This window comes from Panthera onca, chromosome D3, assembly GCF_046562875.1.
Source record: "Panthera onca isolate mPanOnc1 chromosome D3, mPanOnc1 haplotype 2, whole genome shotgun sequence".
NCBI lineage: Eukaryota > Metazoa > Chordata > Mammalia > Carnivora > Felidae > Panthera > Panthera onca.
Window position 1 is genome coordinate 22785634 of NC_138350.1, and position 22617 is coordinate 22808250.

The following is a 22617-nucleotide window of genomic DNA, read 5'->3' on the forward strand; positions in this document are numbered from 1 at the left end:
TTATGCTCCTTAAGAATTGCTGGAAAATGCAAACATCACCACGTACAGGCCCCAGTGGTACTTATTCAACCGTCTTGGACTTCTTTCTGCCCAAATTTTGCTAGCTAGTGATGGCCCACTTATCCCCTCCAGAGTAGACTTGCACACTAATGGGTCACAACACTGCTTTGAGATGGGCTCCCAGGTGCTACTGCCTCATCCACAGCATGGCCAGCGTGCGCCCTGGACCAAGGGACAAAAGAATACCACCAAGATGCCCACAAGAAGGTAAATAAGCATATGGGGCGCATGGCTGACTCTGTCAGTTAGGTGTACAACTTTGGATTTCGGCTCAGGTCATGATCTCACGGTTCATGAGGTAGAGTCCCGTGTTGGGCTCTGTACTGGCAGTGTGAAGCCTGCTTGAGATATTCTCTCTCTCTTTCCCCCTCTCTCTGCCCCTCCCCAGCTCACTCTCTTGCTCTCTTTCAAAGTAAATAAACAAATTTAAAAAACAAAACAAAACATATGAAACTTGTCAGGGGTTCTTTGGAAAGAAATCTGGGCTTCGATTAATTCTCAGTTAACTCTATGGAACCAAGTGCAATGGCATACTGCCTTCTTTCTCTCTCTCTCTCTCTCTCTCTCTCTCTCTCTCTCTCTCGTTTACCCTTCTTCTGAACTATCCTTTCAATCAGTTGCTGTTTTAGCTGAATATAAGCTACTTTTAATGTGAGGTTAAACATGCTACTTACAGAAAGCATGGGTACCAAAGCTGAATATAAATGACCCACTCTAGTGCTGCCCTCAAGCAGAGATAAATAAAAAATTAACATTATTTTCATGGTCCAAAAGTAGTCAGAGCAACCTCTTAGTTTCAAATCAATAGCGTATTTAAAAAACACCCACTTCCCACCAAAAGCTCAGGAATGCAACAAAAAAGACACAGAAATGACCTGAAATCTACCTTAGAGAAAGGCTTATTTGGGTTCATAAGTATATAAGGACAGCAGCCCCACTGGCTTTCATCAACCAGTTCAACAAGTGAAAGTGTGTTAACCTCCATTCTGGACCGTACACTGTGGACAGGGAGAAAATTCTACCACACAGCCATCCTCACAGTTTGCAAAGGGGTGGGGGATGTGGAGAATGGGACTTAAGTTTCAAGACAGCCAATGACAGAGCAATGAAATTCTGCAGAGAAAAAAAACAGGGTCTGTAATCAAATCTGAACATGGCGCTGGGCTGGAAAACCAAATCAAAGCAAAATCTTATCAACAAATCCCCATGGAACCAGACTATGAGAAGGCACGGACACCATCTGGGCACTGTGGGGAACAAAAGGATCACCACCTGCTCCCTCAGCAAGTCGCCTGTACATTCTCAAGGACCATAAAGCTCTCATGTACAAGAGACCAGAAAAATTAGGGGAAAATCAGATAAGATTAAAATAATAGTCGAAGGGACAGCACAAAGCAATGCAAGATAAACTGTCAAATGAAGTGTGGCTCTGCCATTTTGCATCTTGGGGTTTCTTGTGAAAATGACTTCAGGGAATCTTTCTCCAGGTGGCAATTAACATTTTAGCTCAAATTCCTCCAAGGGACAGGGAGGGGGTAGGGAAGTAATCAGTGTGACTCAAAGACTGCCTAGCACGGGAGTAAGCACTCAAGACATATCTGCTGGGTGAAAGAATGTAAAAACCCAAGCCAATGGCTCTGCCCTAGGCTCCTGCTAAGCAGTAGCACATCTCTCCGCTGTAGCTGCCAAGTTTACCTGGTTTACCTGACAATCTGATAGCTGCTTTACCTGACTGTCTCTCCCGCAGGACTGTGAAGTCCTCGAGGGTGACGATTCTTTTTTTTTTTTTTTTTTAATTTTTTTTTCAACGTTTTTTATTTATTTTTGGGACAGAGAGAGACAGAGCATGAACGGGGGAGGGGCAGAGAGAGAGGGAGACACAGAATCGGAAACAGGCTCCAGGCTCCGAGCCATCAGCCCAGAGCCTGACGCGGGGCTCGAACTCACAGACCGCGAGATCGTGACCTGGCTGAAGTTGGACGCTTAACCGACTGCGACGAGGGTGACGATTCTATAGCAGCAACAGTCACCAGTGCTAACATGTATTGAACATTTACTGTGTAACTTACATATATTATCTCACTTAATCCTCACAATCCTTTGAGGTACAATCTATACTGTCCCTTGTTAGAAATGAGCAAACAGGTTCAGGAAGGTTGGGTGACCTGGCCAAGATCACAAGGCAGTGGCGGAGCCAGGATGCAAACACAGGCCTGTCTGGCTCCAGGGATGTGCTATCCATCCCTGTGTCCCTTGCATGGCGACAGCCTGGTCAGCTCTGACTCTCAGAACACAACACACTGCAGATTTTAGCTTCAAGAGGTTTTCTTATCTGTAAGAGGTTAGCGGATCACCATTGGATTTGCCAGCCTCAAACTGCCTTACAGTGAGGTTATAAACACACTCTTGAGATCCACGTCAGCTCTCCATTCGCTAGCTGTGTTAAGACCTCTCTGCAGGGACGCCTGGGTGGCCCAGTCGGTTAAGCATCCAACTTTGGCTCAGATCATCTTGCGGTTCGTGAGTTCGAGTACCACATCAGGCTCTGTGCTGACAGCTTGGAGCCTGGAGCCTGCTTCAGATTCTGTCTCTCTGCCCCTCCCCATCTTGTGCTCTGTCGCTCTCTCAAAAATAAATAAACATTAAAAAAAAAAAAAAAAAAAAAAAGACCTCTCTGCACCTTGGAGTCCTTACTTAAAAAGAAGAGGAATAAAACCTCTGTTGTTCAGAATCCTCTCGAAGATCTAGTGAGACAGTGGAAAGCCCCAAGGACAGTGTCTAACATGGTATTCATTCACTCATATGTTTCACCAACCATCTATGTGACCTTCAGCCCTAACAGGCTTCCATGTAATAGGAGACAGAGCCAGCAATGATGGCGGCAGCCATGGAAAGTTCCGGGCTTCTGTCAGACAGGTCCAGGTAAGTAACAACAGCCCAGAGTTCAATAACTTGGATTGTTTCACAAGCAGAATGTTTACCCAGAGTCCAGGCTAGAGAATCCACCGTCCTCTGTTCTGTCATTTGTTTTGATTGGTACAAAGTTTTCTTTTCCTTTTTCTTGATGGTTTAACAAATCTGCATCGCAGCTCTGTTTTTCCCATCCCTGAGACTGAAGTCTATGATTTTCTATTACTTTCAGCCAACAAGTCTAGCAGAGCCAAATGGAGCAAGCCTACAAAGATCAGGAGAGAGTACTGTCTATCTGTGTTTCCTGCCCCAGCTACGGCACTATCTGCTGAAGTTACATTCTAACATAACTTGCCGAGGCCTGGTCACCGTGCGCAGGCAGAGGAGGACATCACAGCCTGGTCATCCATAAAGAGACACCTCCACACACATTGCCCGGATCTCCACACTGATCTGAACGCTTTCAGGTCAGCCAGAGAGCAGATTCCTGAGCCAAATCCGAAAAAAAACTCAGCCTCTAGAAAGTCAAGGGACAAACAGAAGTGTCTTGAGCAATCCCAAGCAGGCAGGATGATACAGAGAGGTGGCCTTTACCAAAGAAGCTAAAGGAAGGGTCAACCTTGTGTGAATGCAGCCAAAGAGCCTTCGCCAAAGCTGCAAAGGAAACAAAAATAAACCAACAGGATAAAAGGAAGGCTGTTGCATGAGGAAGAACTTTTGCTCTAGTTAAAAAAAAAAAAAGAGAGAGAGAGAAGAAAAGAAAAGAAAAAGAAAGCACACACTGAAATGATCTAAAGCTGCCTATAAATATTTGGGAACATCAAAGGCGGTCCTGTTAAATTAAAAATGCTGTCACACAGATAGGAACTAGCCTCTAGCACTGCCAGCTTCAACATGTGAGCCTGTGATCTGAGGAGTGAGGGCTCAGCTCCTCAAGAAATCTGATTCACTAAAGAAAAAAGTGAGCGAGCAGTTGAGTTTTAATAAGGGCATTAAATACCTTAGGAATGAGCTAATTAGGGTTTAACTCTTTCAAGATTGTCCGGGCTCTTAAGAATGGTGTAAAGGAAAAGCTCCCTCCAGAATCTAGTTAAATCGGCCTCGAAACCTGCAATGTAAAAGAAAAGTATTAAAATAGCACCTTAGGACTTCAAAGCTGGTAAATCCCACCAGGTCCCCTCAGACTGTTGGCAGAGGCCGAGTGCAGAGAAAAGAGGACGCTAACTCAGAACCGTTCTCTGAGGTGAGGTTACAGCACTTGTTTATTTAGAGGGTTTTTTTTTTCTCCTACTTGAACTAGATAAGAGCGAGCTCACTCTCTAATACCAGGTTCATGCTGCCCTATGAGTCTGCCCTTCACCCAAGTCACTTTGAGGGTGCTGAGCAAGAAGCTCTCCATCTACCCACCAGGCTACCTTCCTTGCGTGCCACACGAGAAATTACAGCTGAGCCTCTGCGGACACGCTCAAGGTCACTACGGGAAGTCACCCAACAATTTCCCTGCATGCATTCTGGATCAGAATCCTAAGGAAACCGGGAAGAGTCCCCAGTTAGGAAAGTTCCATCAGGACAGCAGATCCTTTCAGGACCAAGACTCTTGGGCCTTGACATAGAAAGAAGTGTAACCTCAGAGACAGCAAGGAGAAAAGCTCACCTGCACAGAAGGAGAAGGGGCATCATCTTTCCATCACCCAGTCTCAGGAATGTGAGAGAAGGGGGTAGACAGAGATGAAAACTACCTTCTCCATTCAAGGAGAGGAATGCACAGCCCAGTCTTGGCAGAGGGTGGTGGGGGAAAGTAAAAAAAAAAAAAAAAAAAAAAAAACCTACAATGCACTCCTATCATTCCCATTTTTAGAAAAAGTCAATGTGTCTAATTTGAGGGTTAAGATTAATAAAGTATTTGCTTTGGCAAAATTGCACACTGGATCAAACCAAGTGCTGAAGTCACTTGTGCTTGCCACAGGCCCCACATAATTAGGCCCCCAGAGCACAGCCTTAGTATATCACAACATTCCACGTGCCCTGGCCGGATCCAGAGGAGCAATCAACCACCCCGCTTTCCTTCGGAGCAGTGGTGCCCGTATGCAGGCCATGTGGCCTCAGGAACAACAGACAGGCTTGCCTAGAAACACAGCCTCCTCTACACAAACTTGCAGTTCACATGTACGTGTGTGCGCGTGCGCACACATGCCTGTCCGACAGAGCAGAGCTCAGGGTACGGATGATGATCTAGCTGCAGGGTGTAGGGGCGAGCGGACGAAGCAGCAGCACAGTGTACCTCCTGGGAAACAGGTGAAAGAGGGAACCGGGGCCCAGGGAGGAACAAGCAACCTGAGCCTCTTGCACAGCGCTTAAATGCCACTCTGGGGAGCCCCTGGGCCCCCACCTGGGGAGAAGAGATAACGGTAAGTGGTCAGACACTGAGTGTGTTAAAAACAACAACAACCCCATTTTACGATTTCTTCTCAATGACTAGCACCTTTGGATTCTTTCCACTTGATAAGCTACCACTCTAGAATAAAAATTTAGAACGACAGCACGTTAGGTATAGGTGAGGACCGACATAAAACGATGTAGGCTATTTTCTTCATCAGCAGCCTCACTGTCACTAAACACAAATTGTGTGCTGTGAGTACCTCATTTAACCCTCACAACAACTCCAGGGGAGACTTAGCTCCATTTTACAGATGAAGAAACAGACACCCAGGGAGGCAAAGTCGCGTTTCCACAGCAGGTAATTGGGTTCAAACCCAAAGCAGTCTCTCCCATCAGCAAAGGAAATCCAGGACCACTCCTTCTGCAAAATTTACAACATGCTTTAAGGAACGTGGCAAACTTTGGGTATCTACGTAGCGAAGCTGAAAGCTGTTGCTCCCAACAGCCGTGTCAGTGTTCGATGACACGGAAGTGTCCTCCCACTTGTCTTAAGTGCAGTTGGCTCAAGGTTGTAGCTGTAACACAGAACTAAGGAGAACTTACACCCAAATCAGGTTAGAATCCAAAAGTTAAACTGTAAGTTTTTCTTAGGAATACACGTGTATCTTCTCCCATACAATGGTGGTGTCACTTCTGCTCCACAAAAAGCCTACCCATGTAATTGCTGAGGTACCCAAGGTTTGGGGACCCCACTCGAGTCAGCTCATCTCTTGAGAGCTAACACAAAGCAGAAAAGCGGCCAGAGCAGAGATCAAGAATCTGCATACTAGGGCACCTGGGTGGCTCAGTCGGTTGAGCGTCCGACTTCGGCTCAAGTCATGATCTCACAGCTCGTGAGTTCGAGCCCCGCATCGGGCTCTGTGCTGACAGCTCAGAGCCTGGAGCCTGCTTCCGATTCTGTGTCTCCCTCTCTCTTCTGCCCTCCCCCTCTCGCGTTTTCTCTCTCTCTTTCTCTCTCTCTCTCAAAAATAAATAAACATTAAAAAAAATTATTTTTAAAGAATCTGCATACTAAACTCCCTATGTGCCCCTGATATCTTGTTTCCCAGTGTTACACAGAATTCTAACCAACACGGTTCCCTGGCTTTCTAGGAATGGACAAAAATCAGAAACAGCATGTAAGAATTGCTGAGAGAGAGGCGAAGAGGGAATAACACAAAGGTGCCATATCAGCCCACAGGGAGACGCCCTCATGCAATGAACAATTCCAGGGGGTGCCCCAATGTATCTGGGGTCCATATTATGACCAATTTACAGCAAATGAAAGCCACGTATCTTGAGGAAGTAAAGCTGTTCCTAATTCACACAAGACCCTTCAGGCTGGAGTGGGGAAATATCAAAAGATTGAGACACCAGCCCCACCCTGAAGGAGGATCCAATCTAATGGGAGAGTCACACAGCTGACCCCAAGTCAGCAAACAAAGTCTAAATGTGTGGTCAGCCTCCCCTTCTGAATTATTAAGTTTCTACTGGGGGGCGGGGGTTGTTGCTTTTTTTCTATTTTGAGCCTTGAAGGCAAGCCCCCACAACACAAGACTGCCTGAGCTGTTGAGCCTGTGAAAGTCCCAGCCTCCTCCAGCAGCTCAGCTCTCCTGTCCAGAAATGCTAGGACGACTCAGTCGGTTAAGCGTGTGACTTCGGCTTAGGTCATGATCTCACGGTTTGCGGGTCTGAGCCCCATGTCAGGCTCTCTGCTGACAGCTCAGAGCCTAGACCCTGCTTTGGATCCTTGGTACCCCACCCCCTCTCTGCCCCTCCCCCTCTCTCTCTCTCTCTCTCTCTCTCTCTCTCTCTCTCTCGCTTTCAAAATTAAACATTAAAAAAAAAAAATGCTAGGACAGCGGACAACGCCCACGAGTCCCATCCTGCTCCGCCAGCCTGGGCCCCATCTGGCTTACTAGACCTGATCAGTTCCCTTCCGGACACTTCACCGCACAACACCAGGCACCGCAGAATTCGTTGTGCAAGACCACCATCTGCAAAGGGGCAAACAGCATTCCAGTGTGGGGTGCCAGGGGCACACCCCTCCTCCTCCTGTCTTAACTCAGCCTGCCAAAGCTTAACAGCTAGGCATCTGAAGGTACCACCACTGGGTGATGGCATTCACAACCACGGTCTTTGTTGAGTACAGGAGAATAAGTAGGGGAGAGGATAGGCCTTCCTGGGATGGGGAGAAGAGGGGAATGAAGATAAAGAGCTGGGGGACGGAGAGTCCCCCAACCATCCTCTGCCTCATTCTTCTTTTCCTCCCCTTTCTCTAATCAGCCGTCACTAGGTTAGAGTTATCAGAGGGCAAGGGATGTTGGCAGGGCGTGAGAGGAGGGGGTTGGTAATATTAGGAGATAGGAGATTCCCTATTTACCTTTCAGCAAGTAGGGAAGACATCTACACATGGAAGATCCGCCATAGAACTTCCACAGTTTCACAAGAGGACCATTAAAACAGCCTTGCAAAAGTAAATTAAGAAAATTAATTAATGTTATCTAAGCATGTAGTTGAGAATTCTAGAGTTTTCCACAACATCTTCCTACAGGGCCACCTATGGGGAATAATTTCACTTAGAACATTCAAAACTCTTCTGCCCCCATCCCACTGCTGTTTTAGAGCCTCCCCCTTCCAAAAACAAGGTTGGCATGGCAACCCCGGCACCAGTCACCGTGGTCCCTAACCACATCCGCCAGGGCTTGGCATGCTGAGGCGTGTGCCAACTCCGTTGTCTGTAGGGCACTCCTGGCCACAGTGCACGGCAAGCTATAATCAAGTCAGAAACCATCGCATTCGTATAGAACTCGGCTCAACATAAATATTCATTAAATGTGAAAACCTATGGTGATGCAATCTTGAGACTGCAAATTTAAACACAAGAGTCAGGAAATGCAAAAATTACCACTGCCACTGCAACTTGAAATCACCCACACGGCACATTTAATGCCACAAGCGAGTTTCTTATGTGTCCTAGAGATTTAAACCTAATAACACCAAAATTTCAAAACTACACATTAGGTGCTTGTTTAGTTCCCTGGATGACATTCACTAATAGGCATTGGAACATTTCCAGAGTGGATATGCCAGGAAGGGGCACAGAAACCCTCTACTATAAGTGAAATATAACACATCACGGGTACACTCTAGAATCTTCCCGACAGTCCCAGGGCCCATATCATAGCCACTATTCCACAAAAACAACAACAATAACCAAAACAACAACAACAACAACAACTCAATATGCCAACATGTACATAACCAAGCAATAATTCAATAATTCCCATATGTTTATAGTGCACCCCATAAAGAGTAGAAAATCAAATGTTTATTAAATTGAAATTTCAATTTCTTCCACACAAAGCCTGCTGGCCTCTTTAGAAACACTACTGTAGTCCTTTAAAACTCTGCTTTCCACCCAGCACTTAAAACACAGGATCAAGGACCATGCCAGACAGTCCAAATGAGGTAACAATATGGTACAAATTTAAGTAGGGATGTAGGGACCCATATACAGTTGCTTCTGATGGGTCATACTGGAGTTACAGTATTGCTGTATACAGTTTTGCTATTCCTCAAAAGTACCAATTTTCTAAGTGCCACCAAAATATTATCCAAACTTAAATAAAACACACTCCCTAAAAGTCTACAGTCAGGCTGGGACGTTCTCTTCTCCAGCATGCTTTGGACAATGTACCCAGGTAGTTGCATGCCAGGCTGGAAAGGAGTTAAGAGAAGGCATCATCTCCTTGCCCACATCTCCTTTTCTAGCTTCCTGGAGAGCAGGGGCAAGGTGAAATTACTGTGAGTCTGGTCCATCCCAACTGTTTGGAATAGCCCTGGGACACACCCATGTCTGCAAGCTGCTTGTGAATTGTTTCTACAATCATAGAAAGTTCTCCCTCCAAAAAAGCCTCGTCTTTTTCTGGCCACACTAACATCCCCATCACTATGCTATCCCCAAGTATTATGATCTAGAAAAAGGATTTCAATTCGGTAAATATTAGGGAGTTGTACTGCCAGGCAATAGGGGGGTGAGTAAGGCGCAACCCCCGCCTAGTGGGAGCTGTGATCTTGTGGGGAAAGGAAACTATTAACAAGAGGACAACTACAATGAGGAATTTAAGACCAGCTGCCAAGTGAAGGAAGGAGTGCTTGGGTTCAAAGGAATGCACTGGTGGAAGAGGAAACGTGTGATGGGAAGGACTGGACATGTGGCCCCTGAAAGCAGGGAAGGAACCAACCGCAGAGGAGAGGGCACAGAACATGGAGGCACAGAAGTGTATTACAGCAGAAGGGTGCTCAGAATGAACGGCGCAGACGAAGGAAAGCCCAGACCCATTCAGGGAACAAGGGCGGAACACACAGGACCCAGGTCTGCAGCCCAGAGGCGGCAAGCGGACGGGGGTGGACAGGGGCGGACAGGATGGTGCTGGAGGGACTGCCCAGGTCACCCATGTGCTCAGCTGGGTGGTTAACAGTGGGATGGTCCTGAAAGATTTTGATCAAGGTTGGGCTGAGATCAAAGGTTACTATGGAAAGATGAGGCTGGTGGGGGGAGGAAAAATGGACTCCGAGAGCAAGAACGTGAGGCAGGGAGACCTGCGGGCAGCCTCTGGCATGAAGAGGTAAGGTCAGCGAGGAAAGAGGAAATCGAGCACCATCTTGAGTACACCATTTCCCTTTGACCTGGTCACAGGCTACCTTGATTTCGATTTTGAAAAGGCTTTGCAAGTCAAGCTTGCGACATTCTTTACATGCCATTGGCCGTCTGCTTACCACGGACTCCAGCACCGAAGCACGTTCTGAAAAGATGACAAATCTCCGGGTACTCTGTGTCATTTCCCCAAATTGCATAAAGGGGCTGAATACACATGTAAAATGGGTTTAAGTAATAGTGTACAACTAGGTACAAAGAAAAACACTCTATGTTGAGTATGGGACAAGCCTTGGCAACCAGGACAACCTGGCCGGCAGCTGGCCTTCCAGGGCAGAATCCGGGGAAGGCACTCCCAAGCTGCACGCTGAGACAGAAACAAGATAATACAGGTGAAAGTGCACTGGGGACCCTAATGCACCAGGCACATGAAAGATTTTCTGGAACTCAACCGCCAAAGTGGGAGGCTGTTCTAGAAAGACCAGCACCGGGGAGCCCCAAGACCAGACTTCTAATCACAGCTCCTCTTGTGACCAAAGGCCCAAGGCCCTTGCCCCCAGTCCCCTCACTGTAAAAAGACAGCTGAGCCATAGCATTTTCAGGGTGCCCTCCAGCTGAAACAGTAACTCTAGAGGTCAAAAGAAACCAAGGAGCAAAAAGAGAGGCAGGACACAGATCTTCATGAAGACACAGGCCAAATGACTTCAGCCTTCGAGAAGAACAAGAGAAAATGGAAGCCCCTGTACCAAAGTAAAAAGAACACTGGTCACACAGGGCCAGGTGAGCCCTCCCCAGCAGCGAAACTAGAGCCTCACGGGGTCCACTGAAGCATCATAATGCCACAACAGGACATCAGGCACATTGGGTGGTTGAGGAAGGAAAGAAAGGAGACTCACCAAGCACAACTTAAACGCTTTTGGCTTCAGGACTTTCAGAGAAAGGCTGGCCAACTCCAGTGCCTACAGGGGCCAGGCGTGGGTCAAGGTAATTACCACTGAGTGAAGTAAGCCAAAGCAATGCAATGGAGACTGATGAATTTGAGGGCCCATGTCCCATCTGACGGGCACGGCAGTTATCCCACGAGGCAGGCTAGGCTGTTGCCATGCAAAAAAGTGGACCTGACGTTGCCAGTCTTTTAATTTTTCAAGAAGAGCCAAAGCCCTAGATTTTGATGTAAAATTTCAAGATGTTTAACAGGGATCAAAGAAAATACCAGGAACCAGTTTCAGCCCTTGGTCCTGCTGTTTTGAATGCACCCCTGGTGAACCTGCGCTTGGCTCCACTCGCATGTCTGCCCAACGCCAACTAATGGCAGCGTCACTCTGAATGAAAGGACAGATTCGTATGGCCTTTCTGAACCTGGCCTGTTCACAAGCAGAGAGCCTGCTCTATGGGAACACTGCGGGGCACAAAACAGTGAATGCAGGAGCAGCACCCTCCTGGGCCACAATCTGTCGCCACAGGATGTGCAGACAGCGCGGTGGTGCCTTCCGTGAGGTGTTCTCTAGGCCTCCCCGCACAGCCATCTGCCTGGACAGCCGCCCCGTCCCCTGCCCAGAACACAAGAGCGGCCTGCTGCTCCTGAATCACGCTCAGATACCTATGAGGGAGGACCCACGAAACCACGCCAGGTACCTTCCCTTTGATACAGACATTAGTCATAACTCAGATCCTCGCGGGAGAGGGAAAAAAAAGCCAGTATTTTACTATCCACTAAGAGAAACGGACAGACTTTCACTTGTAAGAAGTCGCCTTTGGGATTTTTTTTTATTGTTGTTGTTATGCTACCTGTTATGAGCAGGAATAGGTGGAAACATGTATGCCAACCTGGCAGGGAGTATAAACTAAAACCACCCTTCTGCAGAGCAATCTGACAACACATACCAGGAGCATTCAAAATGTTTACACCACTTGACCCCATCCATGGTCCCAATTCTAGAACTTTATCCTTTGAAAATAATCAAGAAATACAGAACGGATGTTCCCCACAGCCATTCCTTAGAATAATGGAAGACAAGAGTATGCTACACAGACACTAAAAACGTTTCAAAGCATTGAGCAACAGGAAAATACTCAAGGTGGACAGAGCGTTATAAGCACCAGGTAATGCTTTCTCCAATTTTCTTTAGAATCCCTCCAAGCTCACATGAAAACGAGAGAAAAAGTTGGACCAGAACACAAAAGGTTAACAGAGGTTATCTTTAGGTAGTGGGATTCATTTTCTCCTTCATACTTTTCTAGATCTTCCAAACATTTTCCGATGTTTATCTGCAATAAACACGTATTATTTTTACAATTAAAAAATGAGTTATAGGGATGTCTGGCTAGCTCAGTTGGTGGAGCATGGGACTCTCGATTTCAAGGCTCTGAGTTCAAGCCCCAAGTTGGGTGCAGAGATTCCTTAAAAATAAAATCTTAAAAAAAAAAAAAAAAAAAGTAAGTTACAGGTGATTTTTTTTTTTTTTAAAGAAGATTTTGGCCCTGACTAGAAACAATGTAAAATTAACCTACTCTTCTGGGGCTAATTTAACTGCCCAAGTTTGTATGGGAGAAATCACAGAAATGACATGCTTTATCAGGGGTGCAGAAAAGGTGATGTTTTTCTCTACACTGTATCCACCGTAGAGACTCAATAAATGCTGACAAGTTAGCACACTCAAACTAAATTCAAGTAAAAAATCAAATTTTAATCGAATTCTTACAGCACTGGATAGGCCCTTACACACACCCAACTGAGCATGACCTTTACTCTTTTATTTTTTTAAATTTTTTTTAACGTTTATTTATTTTTGAGACAGAGAGAGACAGAGCATGAACGGGGGAGGGGCAGAGAGAGAGGGAGACACAGAATCTGAAACAGCCTCCAGGCTCTGAGCGGTCAGCACAGAGCCCGATGCGGGGCTCAAACTCACGGACCGCGAGATCATGACCTGAGCCAAAGTCAGACGCTTAACCGACTAAGCCACCCAGGCGCCCCAACTCTTTTATTTTTAACACGCAGCAGCTTGGGCACAGAAATCCCCATTCCAACATACACTTTTAACATCAAACTGCTAGGATCCTCAAAGTATGCTTTTCACATCAAGTCTACACATTGAGTTTCTAAACAACCATCTCACAATGCTGGAGAGAGCAGGGGATTAATACCAAGTCTTACAACACATCTTAAGGGCAATAAAAATAAAATGCTCTCCCTTGAACCACAATAGGCCAGCTGACCTCATTCTCTTCACACTATCATGAGTCAACAGAGCTGCTAAAAGTCAGACTTTAAAACATCTCATTCAAGCTACAAATGAAACAAAGAACCTCTACTCTTTACCTCCTCCCTATCCTGTTTGACAGGTATAAAAAGGCACGTCTCCACAAAGGGGTTATCAGCTTCAACCTCAAAGGTGGGTAAAAATGAGTCGGAAAAGGCCAGAAGGCTCAAATCCACATACTCTGTCATTACATACGTGTTTCTTCAGAATGGGTTGCCCAGACCTACACTTTGCAGCCTGGCCCGGGTGTTCCCTCAGTATCCTGTCCTACCATATAAGACTTGTGCTTTGCGTGCCGTCTGTCCCCAACACTCAGCTGCCTGAGGCCAGGGACGGTGTCCTGTGACCTCACCTCTCACCCAGGGCCTGGTGGACAGAAGGCAGCAGTGGATACCTGTCCACAGAAGGAATACAGCACCCATAGAGAGTTTTAACAGCCAGGAGGATGGAATGAGCAGGGAGAATCCACAGCTCTAGGCTCTTAGAATCTTTTATTTCATTTTATTTAAAGAGAAGCTTTTTTTTTTTTTTTAATGTTTATTTATGTTTGAGAGAGAGAGTGCGAGCAGGGGAGGGACAGAGAGAAACGATCTCTTAGAGGCAGAGGATTTGCCAGTGCAGAGCCCAACGCGGGGCTCAAACTCACGAACTGTGAGATCATGACCTGAGCCGAAGTCAGACACCTAACCCACTGAGCCACCTGAGAACCCGGCTTTTACAATTTTTTATATCAGATATTCAGGGAACATGTAGTTTGTGCAATGTAAGAAAGGGGCTGCGTGTGGGGCACAACCTCTTTGGAGAAAGCGATGGAGACTTCGACATGGCTCTAAAAAGTCAGCCACCAGGCACCTGGGTGGCTCAGTTGGTTAAACGTCCGACTTCGGCTCAGGTCACGATCTCACAGTTCGTGGGTTCAAGCCCCGCATCGGGCTCTGTGCCGACAGCTCAGAGCCTGGAGCCTGCTTCGGATTCTGTGTCTCCCTCTCTCTCTCTGCCCCTCCCCTGCTCATGCTCTGTCTGTCTCTGTCTCTCAATAAATGTTAAGGAAAAAAATATTTCTTTAAGTAGCTACAGGAAGGAGTTGTGTCTCACACCAGAAATCCCTTAGATGCCAGAACACCTGTGGCCATTCCGACTTTCCCAATAGCCAAAAAACAATCAAAGAGCCACTGAGTGACAGTTGTACACTTCAAGTCACTGGTCCCTCTTCCCAAATTTGGCCGATAGGCTCTTCACGGGAAAAACAAGTCGAATGAGACTTCTATGCAAGAAAGAGAGACAGAAGGAGGAGACAGATCTCTGTAAGTGTAGGGAGGGCATCTTCTCCGCTGAAGTTACAGACTCACTTATTGCTCAGTCGTCCTGGGTTTATATCCGACTTCAAACTACACCATCAGTTCCCATAATCTCATCCCAAGCAGAAGTGCCAACTGAAGCAGTCTTGTAAAAACAGAAATGGCTTAGAATCACACAGACCTGGGTTTGAATCTCAGCCCCACTATGGACATGCTCAGTAACTTAGAAAGTGACTTCATTGGGGCGCCTGGGTGGCTCAGTCGGTTGGGCGTCCGACTTCAGCTCAGGTCACGATCTCGCGGTCCGCGAGTTCGAGCCCCGCGTCGGGCTCTGGGCTGATGGCTCAGAGCCTGGAGCTTGCTTCCGATTCTGTGTCTCCCTCTCTCTCTGCCCCTCCCCCGTTCATGCTGTGTCTCTCTCTGTCTCAAAAATAAATAAACGTTAAAAAAAAAAAAATTAAAAAAAAAAAAAAAAAAAAAAGAAAGTGACTTCATTCTCAGAGCTCAGTTTCCTCATCTGAAAACCTGGGACATGCCGTCTTAGCTCGCCCATGAAATGTGGGCACAGCACTGTGTCCAGAGACTGGCACACAGGAAGCACTTGGCCATCAGTAGCTACCTTATAAAGCTCTGACAGAGGGAAAGACTGAGTGAGTCAAAATTTACATCAGAGGAGAAAAGCAACATTTAAACCCAATGTACAATTTAATTCCCCAATTATACACCTGACCCTAAAGCATGCTTCTGCATCTGCTCTCTCTGGCACACTCAGCCGAAATGCAGCCAAAAATGACAGAAAGCCTCCAAGCCTGGGAGTCTGGAGACCCGAACAGTTATCAGGTCATCTCTACCTCGCCACATACCCTGGTCAAGGCACTTCACTTCTCTGGATCTCCTTATCTAACACATTAAAGGGCTGAATCTGTTCTTCTGATTATCAAGATTGATTTAAATGTCATTTTTGTCATGAACCGTAAATCCACATTCCCCAGACTTGGGAAACACCAAAAGGAAGCAAAGTTTTCACATGGCACATATTCAGGTTAATGATGATTCTGAATTCCAAGCCCCGACTGTTATTTCCACAGACACTAGGGCTTGGCTATGAACTATTCTCCATGGGTTTGTCCATCCGTAACAGCTGTCCACATTAGAGCTTTCTCAATACTCAGTGTTTTGTCAAGTAAATAACGTCTACAGACCCTTATAATGCCACGTATCCTGCCCCTTAACATGCATGCACACAGGTTACTCGCATACAGCCTGGAGTAATCATACCAGTGGTCCACCACAACCAGAGAGACGTCCATTCTTGCCATCTAATGCCAAGTAACTTTCTGGAAATAACAACCAAAAAGGAAAGATAATCCCAGAATTTATTAGCCAAGCCAAAGGAAGTTACTCATCAATTAATCCAAGCCCAGTAAGACCCACTGCCTGCCTGATATCGATTCCAAATCCATCATTCAGTCACGAAATATTAAGTGTCTGACAAGTGGCAGACACTGGGGACCCAGAGATGGATCCAGGGATGAGCAAAAATAAACAGACCATGCCCATGGGGTCAAGGTCCACAAGAGAAGGTGTGAGGGGCTGTTCAAGGCATTTCAACATCAAAAGATGCTCCATTTCGTTTTCCAGTAAATGATGAGAAGGAACACATTTACAATCTGCTCTCGCACATGCTGCATTCAGATCGTCACCTTCTTGCACTCCACCCTCTAGATGCAAAAAATTCTTTGAGTCACCATTTTCTCACTTCACCCAAGGATAATGCGTTTAACTAGTACCAGATGGATGCACAGGAGAGAAGTTATTCGTTACAGACAATGGATGTCTTAGGAACCAAGGGCTCATTTCTGTGGGGAAACCCACTTGGGAAGGATTATCATGCATCCATACACATCTATCACCATGAGCAACTGTGGACTCCAAAACCAATATGGGGTCTGGTACAAAACAGAGTTTTGGTAAACATTTATTGGATGAAAATGCTCCACGGAGACACACAAACCTGGAGACTTCTCTACAACTCTTGCCAGCCTGGGTCCCACATCACTCCAAATTCTTAGTAATGGACTATTTGATGATGAGTATCAGATTAGTGCTTCTCTTTTTCCTCTTGGGGAGGAGGGGCATCACAGAACCCCCCAAGAGGCAAAATTGTGTACCTTCTCAGGAAAATAGAAGTGCACGTACACAAGTGCAGGTGCATGTAATTGTGCGTATAATTTCAGGGGTTCACAGGCCCTCTCTAGAAGTCTGTGACCCTCAGGTTAAGAACCCCTATACTAGATTCTTAGAAATGAGACTCAATTGATGTCCAAATCCAACCAGCCACGTTCTATTTATCTGGCAAAAATACGAGCAAAGGGGCCAGACGGGCCTGGGTTTCCATCCAGGTTTTATCATTTGCCAGCTATGTGAGGTTCGAGAAGTCACATCGCCTTTCTCGGCCTCGGTTTCCTCGTCTGTAAAATGGGTTAAGGGTAGTTGCTAATTCCAGTTAAAGTCAGGATGAGATGAGCAAACACACGACGTGCTTGGCACGGTGCCCTGTATGCACAAGATGGCGGCCATCACCACTTTCCTTCTGGTCTGCGGAATCTACGCTTGCCTCCCACTACCATCTGCACCTCCGTTCAGAGCTGCATTAACAGCTCCCATGGGATCTTAGGGAACAAGGCAGAAAAGGAGAGCCCCTGAGAATTCACGAGGTCACAAAACACAGCCCTAACGTTTTCCCCCAAATCAACTGCTTGGTTTTAACCTATGAAGGCCCTTCTGACAGACAGTCGGCAATCTCTTTCTGTGTAAATCCAGGTCAGCTGCCAGCACACAATTGTTCTATTAGGCCAAGTCAATTTTTAGAGGCAGGCCTGTTCACTTCAAATGGGGATGAAAAGCAAAGTGTTTGATCAAATACCGAACTGCAGAACCACACTGACAGGGAAACAAGGCAGAGGAATTAGTTTCCTAAAATTATTCTCTGTGATACCCTTGGTTAATATTGGATATTTAAGGATGTCACTCAGCCCTTCTGACCTACCACCCAGCTTCCCCCAGCTCCTCATAGCTAAAGGCACTGGCTTGGGTCTTAAATGTTCTCAGCGCGCCTCTGCTTTCAAGACCATTCAACACTTAACCCAGGCTCCAGAAAGGCCAGTTTTAAAGTTACACAAAACCTATCATTCAGACTCCTTCTACAAATGAATTTCTCAAGCCTTTCTAAATATTTGACTTCAAGGGAAAAAAATGCATTTCCACTTTAAAACAATCTTTCATCTCTAGCGATGCAAATTTTCTTTGTTTGTTTAACCAATCCAGATACCACCAGCCAGTGTTTAATCAGGCCTTTATTTAACATCGCTAACCATGTGAGTTGCGCAGCCAAGTCTGAAAGTTTCAGATAATGATCTCATAATAGCAACAAATTGGTTCAAAGATGAAATATGTATCAATATATCTAAGAACCCTTTAAAGTTCCACACTTTAGAATGACAGGACTGTAATTAATTCCTCCAGCATTCAGACTGTATGCCTGACATTCTTACAAGCAAATGGATTTCAATGCTGCATGAATAATATAATTAATAGCATTTCATATCCACATACTGTTTTCACAACTTTCACAGATGAAGATGTCAAAAAAAAAAAAAAAAAAAATCTCTCTTCTTAACAGAGCACACTGGTGACCTTGGGAAAGTTATTTAAGCCTAAAACGCACAAGCAGAGAACCAAGAATCCTGTGACTAATCCCAAGGTTTGAATTACTATCTCTCTCTGACACTGACACACACACACACACACACACACACACACACACACACTCTTAACCCAGTCTCCCCCTCCCCTTCCATGCAAATGACCAAACAGGTACTCTAATTAGAAGTATCTGGGGCAAACCCGACTGTGACAAGGTATCTCCTGTCACTGTATATAATAGGGAGGGGGAAAAACAGTAACAAACCAATTTCCTATCTTAGAACACTTAAAGTAAAGAGACTCCCAAACAGATCTTTTCCTCCCCTTAACCATGAACAACAGTGCTACCGAACCCCACTGGAAAAAACAAAACGCCATGTTGCAATGCTGCTATTAGGTTTTAGTTATAGGAGAATGAACTCTGCTCTGAAGACCATAAAATATTAAATAGCAAATCACGCAGGGTTATTTTAAGACAGTAAATAAAAGGAGGTTTGAAAAGTTCAACAAGGCGCTTAGAAAACATGATTAATCTGAAGCTGAACACCAATGTGTTCCTTCTACATTGTCATTTTTCATACAAAATGTTACATTCCCTCTCAGCAGTCCTGAAACACCAGCTTTCCTTACAAAAACATTTTTCAGGGCTGACAGGGGCCACACCAGTTACTTCAGTCGAGCAGTATTCAAATAACTAATAAAAACATGCCAGCCTCTGTATACACACAGCCCTGAAAGCCATGCTGAGTTCCCTCCATCTGGGCACCCATGAGGTTCAGCGGGTAGGCCCCTGCAATAAAGTTATTAAAGATATGGAGAACACCAAGAAATGACTATTCAGACAGCTCAGATAAACTCACCAACACTGTGCAGTTATAAAGGAATTAAGGACACCTATTAGTGATTGCTTAACAGGTCAACTTATTAATACCATTTAAGTCATTTTTCTTTACTTAGCAATTGTTGACTGAATTTTTTTTTTTTTTTTTTTGGCTAGGCTAATGGACTACAAAAGAGATAAGCACTTCAAAAAGATTCAAAAGGGAATAGATTCCTTCTGCCAAATTCACACATTCTCTCTACTCACAAGGATAAAATAGCTACAAACGGTGTGTTTAAACTGCTAATTTTGTATTAAATGGTGAACCCAAGATTATCTCCAAAGCACAGCACTACCCATAATGGATAGCCAGCCAGACAAACTACGGTGGAGAAAGAATATAAGTTAAAACACTGCAGATAAAAATCACAAACTTCAAAAGTCTCCTTCAAATAGTGAAGTGCCACATTAAAACATCTTTTCTCTTAGAAGGCTGTAAATCAAACATTTCTAAAGCCATCAAGGCACACTGAAAGCCTCAAAGAGGAGTTACAAGGAGCAAGCTTTAAGATCCAAACTATTCTTGAAGGCTGCAACTGAAATGTGTAGGAATCTTCAACAGACCATCTTCTCTAAAGCTTATAAACTAAAGGCCATAATTATAACATTAGCAAGGAAAAAAGTGCAAAAGCCTTTAACATATGTAGTCACAGGACTCAAACATGTGTTTCCCCTTTTATTTACCCTGCAGAAGTTTAAGATGGGGATAAGAGCTCTGTGAGGCAAGGCTGCTGATTAATCGCTTGGCAGGGATGCCTCCCCCAGCTTTGTAAGGACACACCTCTAAGGAGCCAAGTTGCACAGCTCCCTGCCTACCCACCTAGGGCTCTGAGTATGCACCGCGGGAGGAGAAAGGAAGAAGCTGCTATGCAATCATCCATACGCTTCCCTTCTCTTCATTCATAACTCATCCAAGAGTAAAGCACAGAAGGCCCAAAGCTGAGAAGTCTGCAGACATCCCATCGCCTCCAAAAAGGCTCCAAAACAAGCCAACCATTTCAAATCGCCCGCATCCGAGGCATGCATATTAACCGCCCTAAGTGGGCTGGCAGTCTACTAACAAGTTGATAAAATCATAGCCAAGGAAGCGGGAAGGCATCTACCCAGCTCAGCGACCGCAGAGGCTTCAGCTCGGCCCCACCTCCAAAGTGTAGGCACAGCTTAAAGCTCTCCCCAGCCAGCTTCCTTTGGACACAGACCTCTCTCATTGGGAGCAAGGTGGGGAGGCCCTGTCAGTGAGCGACCCTGTCTCCCCATTTCCAGGCCCTCCGCAGAAGTCCTTGGCCCAGGAGCGGGCAGGCAGTCTCCCTCCCACCCTCTGTAACCTGAGGCACGCAGCGAAGGCTGCCTTCTACGGCCACTCCAGGGCACTCGCGATCCCCACTCTCCGGCCAGCTCCCCCTGCTTTCCTTGCCTGCTGCTGCTTGTCCACAGCCCTGCAGGGAGGTCAGCGCCCAGGTGAGTGAGGCTGGCGGCAGGTTCCAGAAAAGAACCTAATGGTGTACAGCCTCTCAGACAAACCTTAGCTACTCCCAAAAAGAACGTGCAGGGATGGAAAGCAAAGCCTGCAACCTGAAACAAGCCACCCCATCCTTCATCGCTCATCTTCCCAAAGTTGGCATGCAACAGGTAGTTCCAGGACTTCCACCTGAGGCAAATCGAATGCCCAACCGGCCCAAGGGGGCCGTCCCAACGTGGGTACCAGACCCGGGGTCTCCCTCCCGCTCCCCCCGGACCCGCAGGAGGCCAAGCCCCCACGTGCGTTCGCCCCCCGCTGCGGCGCCCCGGAGGCCGCGTCCCGCCCGCGGGCCGGGGAAGGATGCCGCCGGCCTCCTCGCCGCCCCTCCCGCCCGCCCGCCCGCCAGCCCGCGGCGGGGTCGGCGGGCGCAGCCCCCGGAGCCATCTTGTGGCGGCGCGGGGCCCGGGCGGCGGGCAGCTACCTGCACGATCTCGCCCTCCGCGCTGAGCGTGGCCCCGGCCCGCGAGAAGCGGCCCGTGAGGCCGGTGGTGTAGGTGGTGTAGTCGCCGCTCGGGCTCGACTCGAACAGCACCACCTCCACAAACGCCGTCTCCTTGGCCCGCGCCGCGCCGGGCCCCGCGGCCGCCAGCAGCAGCCCAAGCAGCAGCGGCAGCGGCGGCGGCGGCGGCAGGCGGCGGCCGCGGGGGCCGCGGGGGCGGCGGCGGAGGCGGTGGCGGCGGCGGCCCGGGGCCCCTGGGCGCCCGCCCGAGCGCGGCCTCATGGTCCTGCGGCGGGAGGGCGCGGAGGGCGGGCGCGGCCGAGCATAGTCGCGGGCCGGCGGAGGACCGAGCGCGGGCGGACGCCTCACAGCCCCATCGCGGCGGCGGCGGCGGCTTTGTGGGTCGCAGGCTCGGCTCGGCTCCCCCGGCCGTCGCGCCGCGGCCCTTTCATCTGCTCCACGTGAGGGGTTATCCCCGCCCAGGCAACGTCGTGACCCGCTCTCCCCTCCCTCCCCGCACTCGACCGCCGCGGCCGCCGGAGGGGGGGAGCGGGAAGGCGGGGCAGGCGCGGCGGGGGGCGGCCCGACGGCCGGACACGCCCCCGCTCTCGCCCCGCCCCCTCGCCCCGCCCCGCCCCTCGCCGCCTGCGCCCCACCCCATTGTTCTCGCCCCGCCCACCGCCCACCGTCTTGCTCCGCCCCATCGTCCTCGCTCCGCCCCCTCCCCGCCGTCCCTACCCCGCCCCCTCGTCCTCGCTCCGCCCTAACGCTCTAGCTCCACCCCTTCGTCCGCGCTCCGCCCTCGGCGGCAGACATTTCTCCTTACGGTTGCCAGAGTTCGGCGGGAACCCGGACAGCATCCTGCTCCCGGGCGACTGCATTCTCTCTGGAGGCCCCACGCCTCCTGGTCCGGTGTGGTAGTTAGGGCCTTGCCCTTCCCGGCTCTGCGACCCCAATCCACAGTTCCTGGGAGCCCGCACCCGGCTCTCCACTCTCACCCCCACCTCGAATGGGATCGAATGAGAAAGGCCCCCGCAGGTCAGGGCCGTTTGCAACTCAGCCTTGCAGGGCAGCGTGTGGTTCTGCACCGGTGTCACTAAGACAGTTACTCTCAACTGTTTGGTGGTGGGGGGCAGCGAGGGGAGGCTTTTAGCCGTTGGATTCTGATGGAGTTCATCTTTCTGCAGCCCCAGAGACTGTAACTCAAACAGCCCCCAGAGGGGTTCTGAAACTGAGTCTATCCGTGTGCAGAAGGCCAGAGGATTCCAACACCATCACTCTTTGTGCACAGAATGATGGCTGCCAAATTAATGTACCAAAGACGTGCTCCAGGTCCCAGGGGTCCCCAATCTCCCAGAAGATAAACTTTCAACAACTTGCTCCTCTTTGGAGCATGCCTTTTTCTTCCTCATCTAGTCCTATGAGAATCGAACCCCTCAAAACTGGGATTCAATTCCCACTTCCC

At 47.9% G+C, this 22617-nt stretch overlaps 1 protein-coding gene across 2 annotated transcripts in view; it reads right to left on the reverse strand.

Moving 5' to 3' along the window:
- ZNRF3 (zinc and ring finger 3) overlaps positions 1 to 21742 on the reverse strand; it is a 155729-nt gene extending 133987 nt beyond the window's left edge. The window contains exons 1-2 of one of the 2 annotated variants that reach the window (XM_078435595.2): positions 21135 to 21203; positions 3971 to 4078 (exon numbers count right to left, since the gene is read on the reverse strand). Coding sequence is in view for 1 of the 2 variants with exons in the window: in XM_078435594.2 (XP_078291720.2) it covers positions 21135 to 21434 (300 nt within the window). In the remaining variant the exon portion in view is untranslated. Of the gene's footprint in view, positions 1 to 3970; positions 4079 to 21134 lie in introns of both variants that reach the window. The other variant, XM_078435594.2, reaches the window with a different exon arrangement.
- Between the last annotated feature and the right edge of the window lie 875 nt (positions 21743 to 22617).